Source organism: Condylura cristata, unplaced genomic scaffold (assembly GCF_000260355.1).
Source record: "Condylura cristata isolate star-nosed mole 26May11 unplaced genomic scaffold, ConCri1.0 scaffold00022, whole genome shotgun sequence".
NCBI lineage: Eukaryota > Metazoa > Chordata > Mammalia > Eulipotyphla > Talpidae > Condylura > Condylura cristata.
Window position 1 is genome coordinate 20,758,660 of NW_004567123.1, and position 19,542 is coordinate 20,778,201.

A 19,542-nucleotide genomic window follows, 5' to 3' on the forward strand; every position below is an offset into this window, starting at 1 on the left:
TTATGAATAGATCAGACTGACAACATCTGAACCCACTGAGAACTAGAAAGTATCTTAAGAGATGTTTATAAGGATAATGTTAACATAAAACACAAAATAAACATTATGTACCCCCAGATGTGATCACCTACGAAGTACTCTCCCTTTCTCCAACAAGAAGAATCTAACCAGAATTAAGTCTCTGATCATTCACTTATAAGAAGCAGCAAGGTGTGAATGTTAAATGCAGGCAGTCAACAGAAGGAATAGATGAGATCTTAAAGGCTTCACCCAAGAAATTCTGTCAGTTCTCACATTCCCCAGGTGATATAAAAAAACCTGCAGGTCAAATCCAGTTTTAAGCCTCTATGTGTACATCCCATGAATAAAAAATAGATCTTACACATTTTTAAAAGATTGCAATACATACAGGGCATGTGATAGAAACCAAAAGTAACCTACAAAGCCTAACCTACTTACTATCTGGTCTTTTACAGAAAAGGTTGCTGACCCCTAAGTTAGATTAAAAGCCCCGGAAATAATATAGCACATTAATTCCTAGCTGAATTTGGATGCTGTGGGTCTACTTCCTAACAAATCAACGAAGCAACTAACATCTTAATTGCCCTCCCCACCCCCTACCTGGTGCTTCCAAGTCTGGGCCTTCAGAGCACCTCTTTTGTCCGTCTCCAAGCAGAAAGGTTCTATTTGAGTTGCATTCTTCACCTTTTTCTCTGGCAGGTTAATGGTGTCAAAATGAGGCACAGGAAGTGCCTTGAACTTAGGTATCTAATAGAAAAGTAAACATAAGACGTAAGATAGAGTTCTCTCAACAGAAAATAATAGCTACCTCCAGAATATTTGGATCAATCTGAAAGACAAGAAAATGCCAGTTTTCAAAGCACAGTGCAGCAGAAAGACTAGCAGGTGCAAAAGGAAAGCCAGGGTCTTCCTCCGAACGTTGCCAATAACCGGCAGTGTGCTCGCAGGTCAGCTGCTTAACTTCCTTGTGCAAGGTTATTAAAATTACTTGTCCAATTTACACTTCATAAGGTTTTTAGAAGGATCAAAAGCAGAAAGTGACTTTTTAGTTAAAAATGCAGCATAAAAGATTATCTTTGAGGGATCAAATAGCATTGTGCTACTTGCAGAATGGAAACACCTACCTCCTCCCCTTTCTGCAATTCTTTCATTTTCTTCTCCTTCTGTAACTGACGTTCTTTGTCTCGAGAATCAAAAGAGAAGGGGCATACTTCCACAGTTCTTGTCTCTGGGATTTGGGGCTTAAAAGGCACCCCATAATGTGGCACAGGTTGAGCTTTTATCATTACTGGATCCTCCTCTTCCTAAGGGGGGAAAATTGTAATTTAGAAATAAAAAAAAACTTGCTCTCTCACCTGCTTAGAATATGGAATCAGAAGATATCACATGACATTAATTGAGTAAATCAATTGAGTAAATCAATCTCTTGGATGTTAAACTTTTTCTATCAAAGAGGGATTTACCTAAGTCACCTACCAACTCATGGGGTGAAACAATGTGAAAGTATTTGACAAAGGACCTAAGAATTACTCTTAAAGAATCTAAACTTTTTCACACGAAGGTTGTGAAAATGAAATTAGATCAAACAGTGTGAATAAAATGAAGGGGAAAGAGACTAGCCAAGCATACAATGAGGCCTCTCACGGACGCAGCCTGCAGACTATACTGAACATGTGACTGGGGTTAATGGCTGCCAAACCCAGAATAGGACCAAGCTGTTTGGGTTCAGGCTGTAACATAAGATTACTGTGTATTTCAGTTTCAGATGAACCTATAAAAAGGCTTATGCTTGAGATCTGCTATAAAATTACCATAACTCTGGATATTTATAGATAAAATGGAGATGTAACAAGAAAATAGCCTGATCAATAACAGTTTCTGTGTTACAATTTCATGAACTATCACCATCACCTTCACAACCCTTGAGTTAATGGAGATAGAACAGGGCAGATCTAACTGCTTAGTATAAATTTAAGTCCCTTACTTAATAATGACAATAGCTCAGACAAAATAGAATACAGGGTTTCACAGTTTTAGATCCAGGTTACAAAGTCAGACTGATTCTCAATGCTATAGAAATGGAGAAGGCTTCAGTAAGTTGCGGGCAGTTACCACTGAAATCCAGAAAGTTCATATCCTTAACTTACTACCTTGCTTTTGGATGCTCAACAAAGCTGATCAAATGTTCATACCTCATGGTTAAGGACTCCAGACAAAGAACGATTGCCTTTGAATTTCATTACATTTAAGAGATTAACACATAGATTGATTATGCAGAAAGAAAAATGAAACCCTTCTCAAGGGAAATCACCTCATCTTCTTTGGTAGACATTCGGATTCTGTTCTTCAATGCAAAGGCTGGTGACTTGGGGACAGTGATTGGAAGTACTTTCTTTTCAGGAACACCCTAGAAGGAATCAACTCAATTAGACATCCCAGAACAAACTCCACTAGGGGTAGGTGCTAAGATTAAACCCCTTCCTTAAAGGGAAGCTTATATACCAAGAATAAAAAAGATTAGTATGTATTTCAATATGCTATTATTTACCCAATGAACACAAGGACATAACTGATTGGAATAGCACTACAAAGGTGGATGACCATGCCAGAAGAGCAGCAAATAACACGGAAGAGCTAAAGTTGCATAATCAGTAAAAATATGATTCATCCAAATCTTTTTGGCATAGAGACATTTTATGGGGGTGGAGAGGGGAATGGGATCAAAAACAGTGGGGGGAGGGAAATGCACTGGACTATGGTGATGGCATATGGGTGATTTGGTGATGGGAAGCCCAAGGGGATTGCAACTGAGATGGAAAAATGCACAAAATGATGTAAAAATAAACTATTATATTATTTTTAAAAAATATTTTTGGTATTTATGAAAAATACCACAACAGAAAACAGTATTGTCATCAGTTTTCTGTTGTGCAATAGGTTTAAGAGGTTTGATCCTGAATATATAAGGAAGTCTTGATTTTGTTTTTGAGTAACTAGAGTCATTCCTATTCCACTTTAAGCTTTACAAAGAAAACTTATATTCAAACACATTATATTCAAAAGGCACGTGGAAAAATGTATTTGGCAAAAGCTAGCTTAATTTTCCATTGCCAAATAAGTGGATAAGAACAGGGAATTTACAGAGACATACAAGAAGACATACCTCTGTCTGTACACTCTCTGTGAAAAGCCCTGGAAGCTTGGAAGCACCTAACTCATCTGTTCAAGCCTCCACTGAAGGACCTCCAGTTTTTGGTTTTTTTAAAGATTTATTTATTTATGCATACAAGAACTGGGGTACAGGCCAGAGGTGCAGGGGGTGAGAGAATTCACCAACAACAGAGTGGGAAGCAGAACAGGCAGATCAGCTGAAATACACTGCTGAGGGGAGCAGCAGGTAGATCAAGAGAGGTCTGCGGCACCATGTGGGTCAGCTTCCTGGCTGGGGATCGAACTTGCACTGCAGTGGCTTCGGAGAGCTTCATAGTGCTGTGCTTTAACCCATTGTGCCACCAGGGAGAGCCCAGACTTGCGGTTTTATAAAGCCACAGAACCTATAGCCTACCTTTCTTTTCTTTAGATAGCTCCATCATAACTTATCTAAAACTTTATTGCATTTATCTACTTAGATGTTCATCTCCTACTAGCCTAAGAATTTAGAGTGCGGATGGACTTTTTTATTCCATCAACCCTTAACCTTGGCAACCATAAGGCATTCAGTAAATGTTTATTGAATGAATACAATAAGAATGAGTAACAAGACTTATACCTTGCAATCTTAAGATTGCCAAACACTAATTTATACCTTGGAAGACTTCTCCTTAATCCCAATAAGGCTGCAACAATGCATGTTTGTCTTTCTTGAGGTGGCTTTCAAAGTCAGTTTTGGAGTCATGCAAAGTAATCAATTCTTACTTTTATTAAACAAAATTGTTTCCACCTCTATTGCCTTGGACTACTTAGAAGTTCTACTTTCAACTGACTCTAGACTAGCTCCTAAAAGCAAACTAATCTTTACAATATGGAGACTTGCTATCACTAAAGAGACCCACAAAGACTGCTACAGGACCCCAAACAAGTGGTTTCCCAAAATGCTTCATACAGCATCATTGGCAAGTTTATAACCTCCCAAGGTGACCGTGATGAAAAAGGAACGCCCATTTTGCTGAGAAAGTTCATTTGTTCTCTAAAGAAAGCAAGGGTCATTGGCATAAAATCTAGTATAGCAGAACTTGTAATCAAGAGTGACAATTCACGAAGTTCACCTTCAAGTGCTTATCCTAAAATAACAACAAAAACCTGCTGCTCGACAACAACTTGGACAGACAGCTATCAGTCTCTTGCTGGCACACACTTTGGATGTGGAGTGGAAAGCACAGTGAGCAAGGAGCCGGGGATCTGTTCTAGTTCAGCTCTGCTTCCAATGTGCATAACCCTGTACGTGTTAGGCAGCTTTCGAGGTCTCAGTTTTTTCATAAACTAATGGGAATACAAATTTTAGAATTCATTTAGATCTTAAATAATCTCTTTCCTATTTTTCCCTTCACTTTGCATCCACCCAGCAGAGACATGCGTTCTTTAAAAAAAAGTAATGGGGGCCCTCCCTGGTGGTGCAGCCAGTTAACGCACAGCACTAAGAAGCGAAAATCACTTTCGCAAGAATTCGATCCCTGCCTGCCCCAGAGGTGACCCACATGGCGCGGCAGACCACTCCGACCCACCCCACTGCTCCCCTCAGCAGTGTACCTCGTCAATCTGCCTGTTCTGCTCCCCACTCTGTCTCTGGTGAATCCTCTCACCACCCCTGCACCTCTGGCCTGTACCCCAGTTCTGTATGTACAAATATAAATCTTAAAAAAAAGTAATGGAACTTTCTAATATAGAAGCATGAGAGATAGTCATGAATGGGATCAATCCTTATAATGAGTTTATGAAAATCAGTTTTGAAGCAACAATCTACCCATATCCCATCTCTGTTGCAGTGAAAACCAATGGAAAGTTCAATCAGAAATAAAGGAAACTGGTTCTTAGAAACAGAAGCTCCTCAATGTGCTATTTTAAGTTTTTTTAATTATGAGTTTCTTACAGGCAAAGATATTGCCATTTGCATTCTCCATAGTACCTACTAGAAGACTGTGTAGCAACTGTTCAGTGAACATATGTTGGTTAATATTACTGTCCTTATTTGTTTACATAAGCAATCTGCTCTACCAGACTGTGAAAGCTTTGAGGACAAGGGCTACAGTCTTTTTCCCTCTTTGAATTCCCAGTGTGTAACACCAGCAAGAAACACAGGCTGGTGCATTTCAGTTTATGCTGTCACCCACTTAATCATCCAATATTGGAGTGCCTGTGCTAGGACATAGATGCGCAAAATATAGTTACCACGGTCCTGGCTCTTAAGAGAGCTCACATTCTACTGGAGGAAAAAGGACATGGAAAGGTAAATCAAACAATTCCTGGTTTTCATAAGTGCACTGAAGAAATTTTACAGAGTGTAGAGCCAAACAATCAAACAATGGGTATTGCGGGGTGGGGGGGGGGCGGCAGGAGGGTAAGCTCCAACGGGAAGGTGGCAGAAGGTACCCCTAAGTAGGTGGTGTATAGTTAGACGTGGGCAATGTGAGCAGACAGACGAGGTGTAGGGGAAAAAGCCCAGTATAGAGAGAGGTGTGTTAGGAGGGCCTACTTCCCCCTAAGGCAGGATATGCCCCCAAATGCCCTGGTCAAGCCTGTCTCAGAGAGCTGGGAAATTACTGGGAAGCAATGGTATCTCAGGGAGTATGCCAAAAAATGTCTGCTGGTCTCCCCAAACTCAGCCCTAAAATACTGCTGCTAAAATTAATCACTGGCCTCACTGTCACCACATCCACCTCTGCGGTGCCCCAGCTCCCCACTAGATGTCGGCACCAAGTTCACATTTCACACCCGTGAACTTAAGGTTTTCATCGCTCTGGCTCTGCACCAAGAGCCCTTTTTTCACCTCTGCCTCAGGGCCCACTGCTGCCCAAGCTGATCGCTCATCAGTCCTGTTGTCTATTTGCCACCTACTAACCACAAGTGGGAGAGCAAGAGAAACACTATACGGACACAAGGAAAGAGAGCTTCAGCATTGGGGACACAGATGAGGAACAACAGTGCAGACATACATGCCGCATTCAGGCTCTGGGAGGCAGGCTTTTCTGCTCTGCTACCTGCGTCTAAGATGAAGTGAAGACACCTAATCTCAGTTCTGGTATCGACTTCTAAAAATTTCTATGGGCAAGTCATGTTCCTCTTTCGAAGTCTTCCTTCTAAAAACTGAAGAAGGTATGAAGACAATACAATATGTCTCCTACAGGCTGAGGTGAAATCACTGGAAATTTTAGTAGCGAGAGAAGCAAACAGCATCAAACTTAGAAAAGCACTTGCCAAAATAAACAATTTTAACAGGGTAGAATAATAGTGCTTAAGGAGATGAGAGGTTCAAATCCTGGTTCTGCATAATAATTAGCTTAATTATCTATTTCCTTATCTGAAAAATAGGGACAAAAAAATAGAACCTGCCTCTTCAAAGACATGAGAAATAATAAGAGCATCGAGCTAGAAAAGTACGAGGGAAACACAGTAACATGACAGTTATTACTACTACTAGAGATGCTGCCTGTTGCGTGTTAGAACTACACTAAGCTCTTCACCGGGCTCTCTCTCTTCTGCTATGCACTTAACAAGCCAGAACTCCAGGGGTGGGGCTCAGGAATCTGCTTATGTAATAAGATCACTGGAAGATTCTGAAAGCCAGTGGACATGGCAAATACTTCTCTACAGCACATCTCATTGATTCCATCATACCTTACGTACATACCTAGTGCTCTGCTGAGTGTTTAATCAGAATTCTCAACAATGCATAACCTGCCACATTGCTACCCAAGATCTCACTTAATGCTTAATAAACTCCAGTCACACTTCCCCAGTTACCAGCTCATGCGAGTATTTCCAAGCACAATAAACTATCAAACCAATTTCCTAAGTAAGTGCTTCCAGAAATCAATTTCAGACATGATTAGTGATATATGGGAGAGGATGTTAACTGTTATACATTCTTTTTTAAACAATCACATAAATAAGTTTTGTGTATTAGCTATTACTGTCATTACTCGTGGCAAAAGGTACTGTTTTTCCACGTACATAGTAATTTAAAAGTTCCCTTTAAAATCTTTTTTTATTGTATTATTTTTTACAGAGGTTCTGTTGATTTATGCACTTTGCATGGTTTAGTGTACAGTGAAGCACAGCTTTATGCCTCTTTAGATACATATATTACCCCACACCCACCTTCAAAGCACCCAAACTCCTCCACCATCGTCCATTGGTCCCCCTCCTCCCTGTCCTACCTACCAGTCACCCACTTTGGTAGCCTTAATTTTACAGTCCAACTACACTACTAGTCTATTTCATTTGCTTTTCTGTAAGTCCAAATTCTGGAGGCCATATAATGGAGATACAACAGAATGAAGTATTCAGAACACAAACTCTTGGAATCAGAGTGCCTGAATTTTTATCCTTGCTTTACCATTTATTAGCTGAGAACTTTAGGAATGCTACTTAACCTCACTTGCCTTGTCTAAAACTGGTAAATGCAAGTAATCCACCTCAGTGATTGTAGTCAAAATTGTGAGCTAATATACAAAAAATGGCTAAAAGCAGAGCCTGGCACAGAATGAGAGTTAGCTATTAGGCCAATCATATCCATTACGATGATAACAGTAATAACTACTGTACACTGTCTCAGTGTAGGTCAAGTAGTCCCTCTTCTGTAAAGCATTCCTGAACTTTCTCTCTGGGAGAAGGCATTATCTCCTTTGAATTCCTACAATACTTTTAACTGCCATCTTTCTGAAAACATCTTATGTTTCACGCGCATATTCTTTATCTCCTTCACTGGCCCTTAAGTTGACTGACAGCAAAATTCGCCCTGATAGTCTCTGTAGCGCTCATAGCTCCTAATGTGATGCCTTGACCACACACTCAAAATATTTGTGACTGTGACTATTTGGTCATGAGCAGGACACTTCTGCCAGCTTGCAGTGCCTCAGACATTCTTACCACAACATCTTCTAAGATTTTAGTAGGGCAAGGTCTAGAATGAAATTCAAAATGTTCATCCTCTGATTTCTTCTTTGACTCTCGCTCTTGGATTCTTTTTTCAATTTCCAAATCAAAGCCAATAGGCTGAGTGGGTGGCTTCACAGGTGGCTTTTTAGGCAAGATGGGCCCACTTTCAAGAATTCTGGGATCAAGTTCCCGTGCTTTGAATTTGTATCTGCAAGGTGAGAGTTTAAATGGCAATCACACACACACAATTTTAATGAGAACTACACAAACAATGAAGTAAAAAAACAGAAAAGTAATAATGATTAAAATTACCCATTGTGAAACTTCCACAGCATAATTTGAACTCTCTCCATAGCTAATATTTTTACCTCTAGAGCAAAGAATAAATGAGTCCTAACATTCTCGCCATTTAAGAATGGGGTCTTCTTTTCACAGATAAACTTCCCACTTCTTAAAAGAACAAAAGGATATGGAAGAACAATACAGGAAACAAATTCCAATACTAACCACATTAAGGTCAGTCTTCTCCACCACTAATCACATTAACAATCCCCTGGGTAGACATAAACGGGTGGACATGACCTAACTAACTTCTGAGAACCCTCATTAAGTGGAATTGTAAGCTCTCTCACCCCAACCTCTGTATTAGTTTTTTACCAATTTACACTCCAGGACATCTCCATTATTTCCTACTTTCAGCCCTTTAATCATAAGGATACAACCCACAGAGTCTATAACTCAAATGCCCTCAGTCCCCACAAGAAAAATATTTACTGTCTCTCATAAAACTGTCAAGTAGGCAGGTTCCTGTAGCTCTGCCTCAAATACTGTCGCCAGGACTTACTGTTGCAGTTTTTCCAGCTCTTCGGCCTCCTGATCTGCTGCACTTTTACAGGTCACAGGCCTTGCACGATGTTTGGTTTGCAGCGTGGGGGTCTTCGGGTCTCTGGAGATCTTGGCCACAGTGGGTTTGGAAGGTAACAGTTCTGCAAATGTAGATCACAGACATTCGCCTTACTCCTTACATCCACTTACCTACAGGTGCTGACTTAGATAAGTAGCCCAAAGATGCCAAACTGTGAAGTGGCTGGTCTTCCACTCTCAGCTCAGTTCAACTATCAGTCAACCTGACAAGTCTTCAGTTCCTTGCTCCTATTACTCGTTACTGAGGGTATGAAGAAGATACACTTTGGATAAACTATCAGCTTCTGAACTTAAAATCCATTTGTGTCTTTCTGTTACAATACTAACTATATTGACAAGAGTTTTGTTTATTACAGCTTTAAATGCGAACTTTCTTCTACCTTACCCAAAGCAACATAAAGATTCAAGCAATCCCTATGAAAATTCAATTGGCATTCTTTAAAAAACAAATAAGAGTAAACATTACTGAAACTAAAATAGAGTAAACATTATTGAAACTTACATAAAACCACAAAAGATCTCTATTAGTCAAAGTGATGTTGACAATAAAGAACAGAGGTATCTCACTCCCAGACTTCAAACTAATCTACAGAGATATTGTATTCAAAGCATTATGGTATTGGAATAAAAATATTATAAATATAAAACAATGGGATGGAATTCAGGGACCAGAAAAGACTCACATTTATACGGTCAGTTAATTCACAACAACAAAGGAACCAAGCGTACACAATGGAAAAAGAGCCTCCAATACCTCAAATTGTATTGGCAACACTGGACAGCCATATACAAAAGAATAAAAACTAGAACACTGTCTCACACCATGCAAAAAACTAACTCAGAATGGATAAAAGACTTGGATGTCAGCATGAATTTCTCCATCTTCCACTCCTTACAACTCCCTTCACATTCATAGTACTTACCGTAATTTGTAATGATCTATTTCTCTCAATAAATTAGCAGTTATATTGAGTAGCAACAAGCCCATTGTGTTTACTTCTATACTCCCCCATGCCCAAAACAGCTCCTAGTTTGTGATACAAAAAAGTCTATTCAATCACTGAACAAAAAGCACACAATACTGAATCTTCATATTTTTACAGGAAAGTAACTGCATAATGACAATCTGACACATGGCAAAGACACCTTTATTGTGTAATTGCTTCTCCTTGGTCAATTATTGATCAGAAGGGACAAGATAGTTGATGGGTATAAGTGGACAGGCAATTGGGTGGTTGACAGAAATCTTCAACTATACAGTTATTTTCTACATTTGGGCATATGCCTTACTACAATTTCAAAGGTAGGATTTCAACAAAAAGCTAAGATGTAAGAAGTGGAAATTCTAAGAGACACTCCAATCAGCCACAATATTGGTAAAAAAAAAAACACTTACCAACATCATCCTTCTTGCTCCTCAGATGGTATCTGTTAGGGGTTCGCTTGTGGAAAGCTTCAACTTGCTGTGCAAGGGGCACATATTGAGAAGTTGCTTCTTCGAATGTTCTTTTCTTTCCTTGAGACAGGTTGAAAGGCTTAATAATGGTGCAGCCTCTTGTCACTCGGGCCTGTAAAGAAAATAGTCATTCCCCAAATAAAGTTACAAAAGAGTTTAGATCTATTGTGTCATATATTCAGTAAAGAGGATCAAAAGGAAAAGGGTCTATTTTAAGTCAATATTAAGTTTGTCAGTTCTTGAACAGGGTTACAACTGAATCTGTTTCCATCCTTTTAAAAAAAAGAAAAGATCTAGCACTCAAATGGTTCTAGAATAGACAAGAGGTGATTTTCTACAAGCATGAAATGTTTCAAAATAATGAAGAGCAAGTGTGTTAGAACAAGCTACAGCTAAAGCTACAAAGACATCCCATCTCCTATCCCAGTATGTTTTTTTAATTGGGCTTCTGGGTCTGGGTGGAATCATGCAGCTGCTTGAATCATAATCTCTCCAGATAGCCACAAAACTGACTGATGTTGCTCCCTGCAACATTAACTTTAATAAAACAAAACTCTTCAAGGATCTAAATCTCAAAAAAAGATGCACAGCCTAGGGTTTAAGGCTGTAAAGAACTAAACTCAACAAATGATGATTGCAAATGTAAACAGAGATTCTCAGTATTAAAATTTTTATTTAGACTTGTCACTGTTTTTGTTAGCACTCTGGTACACACTGCACAGGGTTTGTGTGGTCAGCCCCAACCCCACTTCTCCCATATAACTTCTGATATTTTGTACACAACTTTGTAGGCACAAGATTTTCTTGTGGATTTGGTGACAGCACAGACTGTTACTAAGCCTATACCTACAATTTGCTACACATGATTTTATGATTTTATATGCTTCATGTGGATTCTTACTTCAATTTTCAAAACAATTTGGTTCCCAGCAATAGTGATTTATCAAAGAACACAGTTAAAAGAGGCAAACTGAGGATTTAAATCTATCTTAACACAAAAGTGTGTTTCTCTTAATTATACTATTGTAATAAGCAGTAACCACAAATGCTAGATCTGAAAACCTCACTGAATTAGTAACAGGAGTATTCACTGAGTCCATCAACTTACAGGGGATGATGGATGCTTTCGCAGTTCAGATGTAAAATTTACTTCCTTATACTCCTCCTGGTTCTTAGGATGTTGTTTGATACGTTCATCTGTGCGGAAGTGGAAATCAACTGATTTGGTTACCTGGATCACTGGTTTCTTCATGGATTGCCCTGAGTGAGGAGCAGAGTAAAACACAAAGGTTAAACTAAGAATAGAAAGAAGGGCCTCCCTGGTGGGACAGAAGGTTAAATCTCAGAACTATGAAGCTAGGGGCCCTCCCTGGTGGCACAGTGGGTTAAAACACAGCACTGCGAAGCTGTCCACAAGCGTTTCTGTGCTAGTTTGATCCCCACTCCCAGAGGTGATCCACAGGCGTGGCAGACCTCTCCTGTCTGGCCCGCCGCTCCTCTCAGCAATGTATTTCAGTAGATCTGCCTTTTCTGCTCCCTACTCTGTCTCTGACAAATCCTCTCACACCCCTGCACCCCAGTTCTTGTATGCATAAATAAATACATCTTTAAAAAAAAAATAGAAAGTACCAATAAATTCCCCTTATTCCACTACTGCTATTTCTACTATTGTGGAGCTACCTTTATTCTACCTACATCCAATCTAAAACTTGAAACAATCCTCCGGACACTAATGTATGTGCCTTATTCACTGAATATTATTAGGCTTGAAGCCTTTGTCAGATGCAAACTGCAAAGGGAAGAAGAATCATAGCAAAATCTCCCAGCAAAATCATAGTTCTGGAGATAAAACATAGTTGGAATAGTTTTCATAAGAAAAGCTATGAAATGATTTTAAAAGCACACTTAACCATGCATCTCTACGAAGGAACATCTATCAGCTCCATGAGTGCCTTGTCCAACGCAGTAAACAGGGCTTTATAACTTTGACTTTACCAGTAATGATCTAGGCGAGAACAAAGCAGGACCCTTCAGATGGGTCCCTCCAGAGCTACAGCATGAGTTACCTTTGCCCAGCATAAAAAGGGGAAACAAAATGTAAAAACTGGCCTACCCAATTGTTCTACTGTCTCAATCCTAGTTCCTTTCTTCTCGAATACAAAGAAACAAAAAAGGAAAGAGGAATTAATTCTACTTGAAGACATGAGACATCCTCACAGAAAATGATCTCAAAAGCAGCTGAGTGTGACTTCTACAGTCACAGATGGAGAGGAATGGCATGCTCTAAGAAAGGGTCAATGTGTTGTAAAATGTTCTAGAGAGTGATCATTGGAATACAAATGAAACCCATGCTAGCCTTCAAAGTAAGCACATCTTTTTATAACAATTACTGACTAAAAAAAACCTTTTTTTTTTTTTAGCTTCAGTGACTTCAAAAAACTCTACCAGAATAACAAGAAGACTCCTCATAAATCAGACTCAACCAGAGCTATGCTAACCTGCTCCTGCCAGAGCAAATTTCTTGAATTCTTCATTCTTTTTCCGCATCTCTACCACCTCCTGCTGCATTTTCATTCTCTTTTCCAACTCTTGCTCCTCAGTGCTCTTTAGAACCTTCTGCCTGAAGGACACATTCATAAAGGAGATAAGAAACAATAAGAAAAAATAGATTCAATGATTCAAGATAATCTAAGGTCATTATACAGATTATGTTTTTAACCTGGAATAAAATAACCATTAAAACCGAAAAGCTCCATCTAATGATTTAATATTAATTTAATCAGAAACACTACTAAAAAAAAAAAATCAAGATGTACAATTTTACCAAAATGTTTTTCAAGGTTCACAGAAGTGGCAAAACTAAAGCAGATAATACAAAAAAATTAACAAATTTGACTATTTAGTAATTAGCTTCTATGTCTATGTCACAGAAAAACTATAATTAAAATATTAATAGAATGCAAAATCTATTTGTAACAAATATGGCAAAAAGTTATACAAAAAATACATACTGTAATAAAGATCAACTTAGGAGTTCAAATCCCACCCTGGAAATTCATTTTCTTTCTGCCTATAAGATCTTAAGAGAACTATATATGAGTCTCACTTCTATCTTCTGTAAAGCAAGGAATATAATCACTCATCCTCACAGGGTATTTATGCCTATACATCAGTTTGATGGAGATCGGCCCCTCTTAGTGATAAGAGTATCACTAAAATGCTAAATAGAAAAACTGAAAAAGAAACAAACTATTCATCCAAGAAGTATGGTAAAGATGTTTCTGTTAAATAACAGTAACACAATCTTATCACCAAACAAAAATTAAAATAATATGATTCCATCAATACCATATTGATTAAATATGAGAAAATTTTAAAACTGAAAAAAAGCTAATGTACAGGAGACAACAAGGATATAAAAATATTCATTCAAAGCTGAGAGCACTATAAGTTCACCATTAAGTATCAACAGCCATAAAACGAGTCGCAATTTAAAGAATATTATTTTCCTCAGTGTTTAAGACCTGAGTACCCACAGAACATAAACAATTTACTTCACCATGACTTATAGCCTTAGGAGTTCCCCAAACCTCATGTGCACCAAACAGACTGCAGACGTACCCACTTGTGACTTTACTCTATTGACTAAAGTTTAAAGTCAGGGAAGATGAATACCTTACAGGTGGTGCACACGTCATAGTGTGTCTACCTTTGGTTTTCTCTGGGGAGGATTCATTCTTTTCAGAATTATCTTGATGAGTATGACCTTCTTCCTCTGGCTTCTTTTTATTGTTAGAACTTGAGTCAAAAAGACAAAAAAATAGCCTCTTAATTTTCTAAAGTATACCCTGGACACCCTAGTCCCTATTCCAGCAAACACAGCTTACGCTTTCTCATTCTCTAGGACAGCAAACACGCTTCAACCACAAGAGTCTTCCAGTACATTATCAGATCATATATGCCAATGGCTACAAGTAAATTTTGAGAAGTCAAAGTAAGATTTGTCAGGTAATGAATGGTTCAGGAAGGTGAAAGGGATTCCAACTGCATATTATCAAATGAACAAATGGCAGGCAGTTGGTTGCTTTACCAATATCTATTTTATTTTCTTTCTTACTAATGAAGTCCCAATTTTGTTTGGGACAACAACGTATGAAGACAAAAGTATTGTACTTGCTTTAAGAGTCTCTATTCCAACTAAGGAAGGGTCCAAATAATAGTTTGGGTGACTCAGATATAAGTTAAGTGATTCTAGAAAACACTTCATTTTGCTGATATGTGTGCTGCCCCCTTCCTTTGCCGGGCGCTCCTTCTTTATCTCTTGAACAGGGTGAGGTCCCAAGGTATCCAGATATAACAAGGACACAACAAGCACAAGGAAGAAACTAAAAAACACAGAGCAGCCATCTTAAGTAACAGGTGTGGGGTAAAACGCTAAAGATCACCGAGACACTGTCCTGGCATTGTTCAGTCAACTGAACCAGGGCCACAGCAGACTACTTTCAGACTTCCATGCAGTAAATCACCATTCTCTAAACCACTCCAGCTGAACAGGCAATAGTTAAAGCAAAATAATTCTGAACTGATAAAAATACAAACAAGTACCATGTATTCTGTACACATGATAAAACAAGACAGATGCAAAACCTATGCCAAATGAGCAGCTTCAACTACTTACACTTTCATCTTTTTGGAGGGTGGAATTTCATGAATGACCACAGGAGTAGCACATCTCTTAGCATTCATTTTTACATGGTGTTTCCCATCCTGTTCCAAATCCTTCTGAGCAGACAGTCTAACAGATCTTCTATGGTAGAAGAATTGACAAAAGTTATCCATAACAAATGTCTACTACAGATAAACAAACGACAAATGTTCCTCTGAAAGTGCAGCAGACTGGCAGCTTCTCGTCCAGAGACTGCCGACCTGTGTCTACTCTTTTTTTCCTTCTCCATTTCCTAGTAAGCCTATACTTCGAAAAATGTTTTAAAAAAAAAAGTATATCAAACTACAAAGGGCTATAACAAGTCTAGTGGTAGTATTTTCAACCTAAAACTTTAATCTCTATATATCTAACTGGTAGTTTTTAAAATTTAATCATAAGATATTGATACTTAACTGCATTCATGTTTATAAATTAAACCTCGATAAAGGTGATTTTTTTAAAGACACTGTCTATCATCTAGTACAACTCCCCACTTTTGTAGGTAAAAGTCAAAAAAGATGAGGTGACTGACCCTGCCTCATAGTAGTTTGCTACAGACTTGAAATTAGAGGTCTCCTGGAAATTGACAAAGCTATTTATTTTCACCTTTTTCTTTCAGCTATATCCCTTTTTTGTTAGAATATAACACAGACCAAAAGGTGCACAAAACAAAAACTCAGTTAAATGACCACAAAGTGAAGACTAATGAAATCACCACCTTGGTGAAGAAATAGGACACTGGCATCAGCTACCAATTGGCCTTCACTGTACTCAATACTTCCTATCACTTTACCTATAAACATACATTCCATAAGCATGGTATGTTCTTTGGAAAGAACAGATACACACACACACACACACACAAATGAAAAAAACACTAAAATATAGCCAGACTACCACAAATTGTTTTATTCTGGTGTATGTGTGGGGGTAGGGGTGCCTAGTTCATTTCATTCATCATTCTGTTAGTGAAATTCAACCACATTAATCTCAAAGCTCTAATTCACACTGACTTTCAATGTTATGTAGCATTCATTGCAGAAATGTACCACCATTTGTCTATTTCCTATCGATTTTCATGTTTCTTGGTACACACGTGCACATGTATGTTAAACTTTGACGCTGGTAGGTCACTGGTCCTGTTTTCAAAAATGGCAAGTTTAACAATGGCAAGTTTATGAGTCTGTATTGTTCTATATCCTAATGAATTTGATATTATCAGCAAGTTTAATTTTTTTTTTTAAAGATTTATTTATTTGTGCATACAGAACTGGGGTACAGGCCAGAGGCTCAGAGGCGGTGAGAGGCTTCACCAGAGACAGAGCAGGGAACAGAACAGGCAGATTGACGAAGTACACTGCTGAAGGGAGCAGCGGGCGGGTCAGGAGAGGTCTGCCACACCATGTGGTCGCCTCTGGGGCAGGCGGGAATTGAACTCATGCAGAAGCGGCTTTTTAGATTTTCAGTGCTGTGCTTTAACCCGCTGCGCCACCAGGGAGGGCCCTCAGCAAGCTTAATTTTAACCATACTGGTTGTATGTAGAATTTCAATGGGGTTTTAATTTGCTCTTCTGTGATACCAGCAAACTGAGCAATTTTTCATGTAGTTATTGCTCACGTGGTTATCCTCTTTCAAAAAGTGCTCATTCAAATCTCTCTTTTCTCTACTGGAAGAAAAGCACAAGTTTCCTCAGGATAACTGGTGCTCTCATATGTAAAACCCAAGGAGTTTTATTGCGTAAAGCAGTTTTATTGGAAACTAGCCAATCACAATATATTCTCTCAAACTTTAAATGGGAATATGCCAAGAAACCAGACTAAAAAGTAGTGGCTATGTACGGAAGTACAGCAATGGACCATAATCACATAAAAATGTGATAAACATCATTATTTATTAGAAAAATAAAAATCAAAGATAGCAACATAATCATCATTTAAAAGATAGGCAGTGCCTGCTGGTGGGAATGCAAACTAGTACAACCACTATGGAAAACTGGAGGTTCCTCAAACTGCTGAACATGGAGCTTCCCTACGACCCAGCAATCCCACTCCTACATATCTACCCAAAAGACACAAAAACACTGATTCAAAAAGATACCTGCACCCCCATGTTTATTGCTGCTTTATTTACAATTGGAAAAACATGGAAGCAGCCCAAATGCCCAAAAGTAGATGACTAGATTAAAAAGATGTGGTACATATATACAATGGAATATTACTCAGCAACCAAAAAAGAAAAACACATGTTTTTTGCAGCAACTTGGATGCAGCTGGAAAAGATCATGCTTAGTGAGAGAAGCCAGAAAAAGAAAGAAAAATACCAGATGGTTTCACTCATAGCAGGAGTATAATGGACCAGGCGAGAAAATAACAAAATAATGAACAACCATATGCCAGAGACATTTTGCGGGGGTGGAGTGGGGAATAGGATCAAAAACGGGGGGGGGAGGAAAGGGAGGGAAATGCACGGGATTATGGTGATGGCACACAGGTGACTTGACTTGGTGATGGGAAACCCGCGGGGATTACAATTGAGATGGGGGATAAAATGTACAAAATGATGTAAAAATAAACTGTTATTAAAAAGCAAAAATAAATTTTTTTTTTTTAAAAAAAGATAGGCAGTGCCAAGTGTTGGCTAAGATATGAAACAACATAGACTCTCATACTATACAATCAGCAGGCAAGTAAGAAGGTAGTGACTTTGGAAAACATTCCTGGCTTTTTCTTATAAACATATACTTAACAGTATGGCCCTGTAATTCCACTCCTAGGTATTTACTCAAGAGAAACACACATCTACAAAAACTATTCATAGCAGGCAAAACTAATGTATGCTGATAGAAGTCAGAATAGTTGTCTCTGGGTGGAAGCTGGGAGAATGAGAAAGTAGATAGTAAGGATTAACTAAAAAAGGATCATATGAGGAAACCTCCTGAGATGATGGGGATGTTTTACTCATTCTAATTGTGGTGCTATCGAGGTATATATTTGTTAATTTTTTAAATGTACTGAGAATAAAACTTAGTAAAAAAGAAGGTAAAGCACATGAAGACATGACCATTTGGTCATTCCTTAAATTCAACTATAATGATACATGTAAGTCCAGAAAAATTTTGGGTGGCTTTACAAAGATATGCTAGGGGACTAGATTCCAAAAATTAAAACACCTATTTATGATAAAGCAATACCTCCATGGAGAAATTATTGTGTCAAAGGAGTCTGGGTTACCTGTTGGTCTATCCATCAAAACCATGTGAAAATAAAATAGTAGGGAACTTGGGGCCTCCCTGGTGGTAGAAGGGGTCAAAGGGCAGCACTAGGAAGCTACCTGCAGCCACTACAGCACTAGTTCCATCCCCAGCCAGAGAGGACCCACATGTTGCAGCAGACCTCTCCTGCCTGCCCACTACTTGCCCTCAGCAGTTCATTTCAGTTAATCTGCCTGTTCTGCTCCTTACTCTGTCTCTGGGGAATCCTCTCACCCCCCGAACCTCTGACCTGTACCCCAGTTCTTATATGCATAAATAAATAAACCTCTAAAAAGAAATAAAATAGTAGGGAACTGGTACAATTATATACACTTTCCTATTCATCTGCTCTTCCTTTCTAAATTAGGCATCTCTGAACTATGATAAATATGAGATAAGTAGCAATAATACTTTTCCTCATGTGTTTTCAAAATGCGGTATCATTTACAAAGCACTGTCATATAATATCTAATTTGCCCTTCCTAATATTAAGACTGAGATAAATGATTATTTTCAGTAAAATGTGGTTTTCAAGTTGGTAGAGTTATCTGCCTTAAAACAAAACAAAAGCTATTCAGAAAACAAAAGCTATTCAGATCTTCTTGACTATGGGAGCAGATGACTTTCTGTCATTATTTAGCTTACTGAGATTTCATGGAACTTTTTATTAAACTGGGCTTCTTTACCAGAACAGATTAAGGTAGCCCTACATGATACCATCCTTAAAGAGGTCCCTTTGCCAGCATGAGGCTTCACGAAAGGTAATTTCATTACTTCTAAGCAACAACATTATATTCTGCCACTTGATTATAGCCTAAGTGACAAAAAATTATAAAGAATAAATGGCCCCAAAATTTAAACTCTATGAGTAAATGCTAATTACTAGATGGTGAACGTTTAAAAAAAAAATTTAAGTTGAATAGACAGTTTTGATTAGTGCTAATCACTAATCAAAATATTAAGATAACTAATATTAAGAGTAACAGCTCTCCAACAGGGTCTTTTTGTATTAAAAAAAAAAAAGGAGGCCCTCCCTGGTGGCGCAGCGGGTTAAAGCGCAGCACTGAGAATCTGAAGCCACTTCCGCATGAG

General features: G+C 38.5%; 1 protein-coding gene across 2 annotated transcripts in view; it reads right to left on the bottom strand.

Annotated features, from left to right (window-relative positions):
• The window catches only part of TPX2 (TPX2, microtubule-associated), a 29,347-nt gene that overhangs the window by 3,660 nt on the left and 6,145 nt on the right, over positions 1–19,542 (bottom strand). For both annotated transcript variants that reach the window (XM_012728194.1, XM_004687308.2), the window contains exons 4-13: positions 15,174–15,302; positions 14,171–14,293; positions 12,994–13,115; positions 11,604–11,755; positions 10,436–10,607; positions 8,960–9,101; positions 8,107–8,323; positions 2,333–2,428; positions 1,146–1,325; positions 622–768 (exon numbers count right to left, since the gene is read on the bottom strand). In XM_012728194.1, coding sequence (XP_012583648.1) covers positions 622–768; positions 1,146–1,325; positions 2,333–2,428; positions 8,107–8,323; positions 8,960–9,101; positions 10,436–10,607; positions 11,604–11,755; positions 12,994–13,115; positions 14,171–14,293; positions 15,174–15,302 — 1,480 coding nt within the window. The remainder of the gene's footprint in view (positions 1–621; positions 769–1,145; positions 1,326–2,332; positions 2,429–8,106; positions 8,324–8,959; positions 9,102–10,435; positions 10,608–11,603; positions 11,756–12,993; positions 13,116–14,170; positions 14,294–15,173; positions 15,303–19,542) is intronic.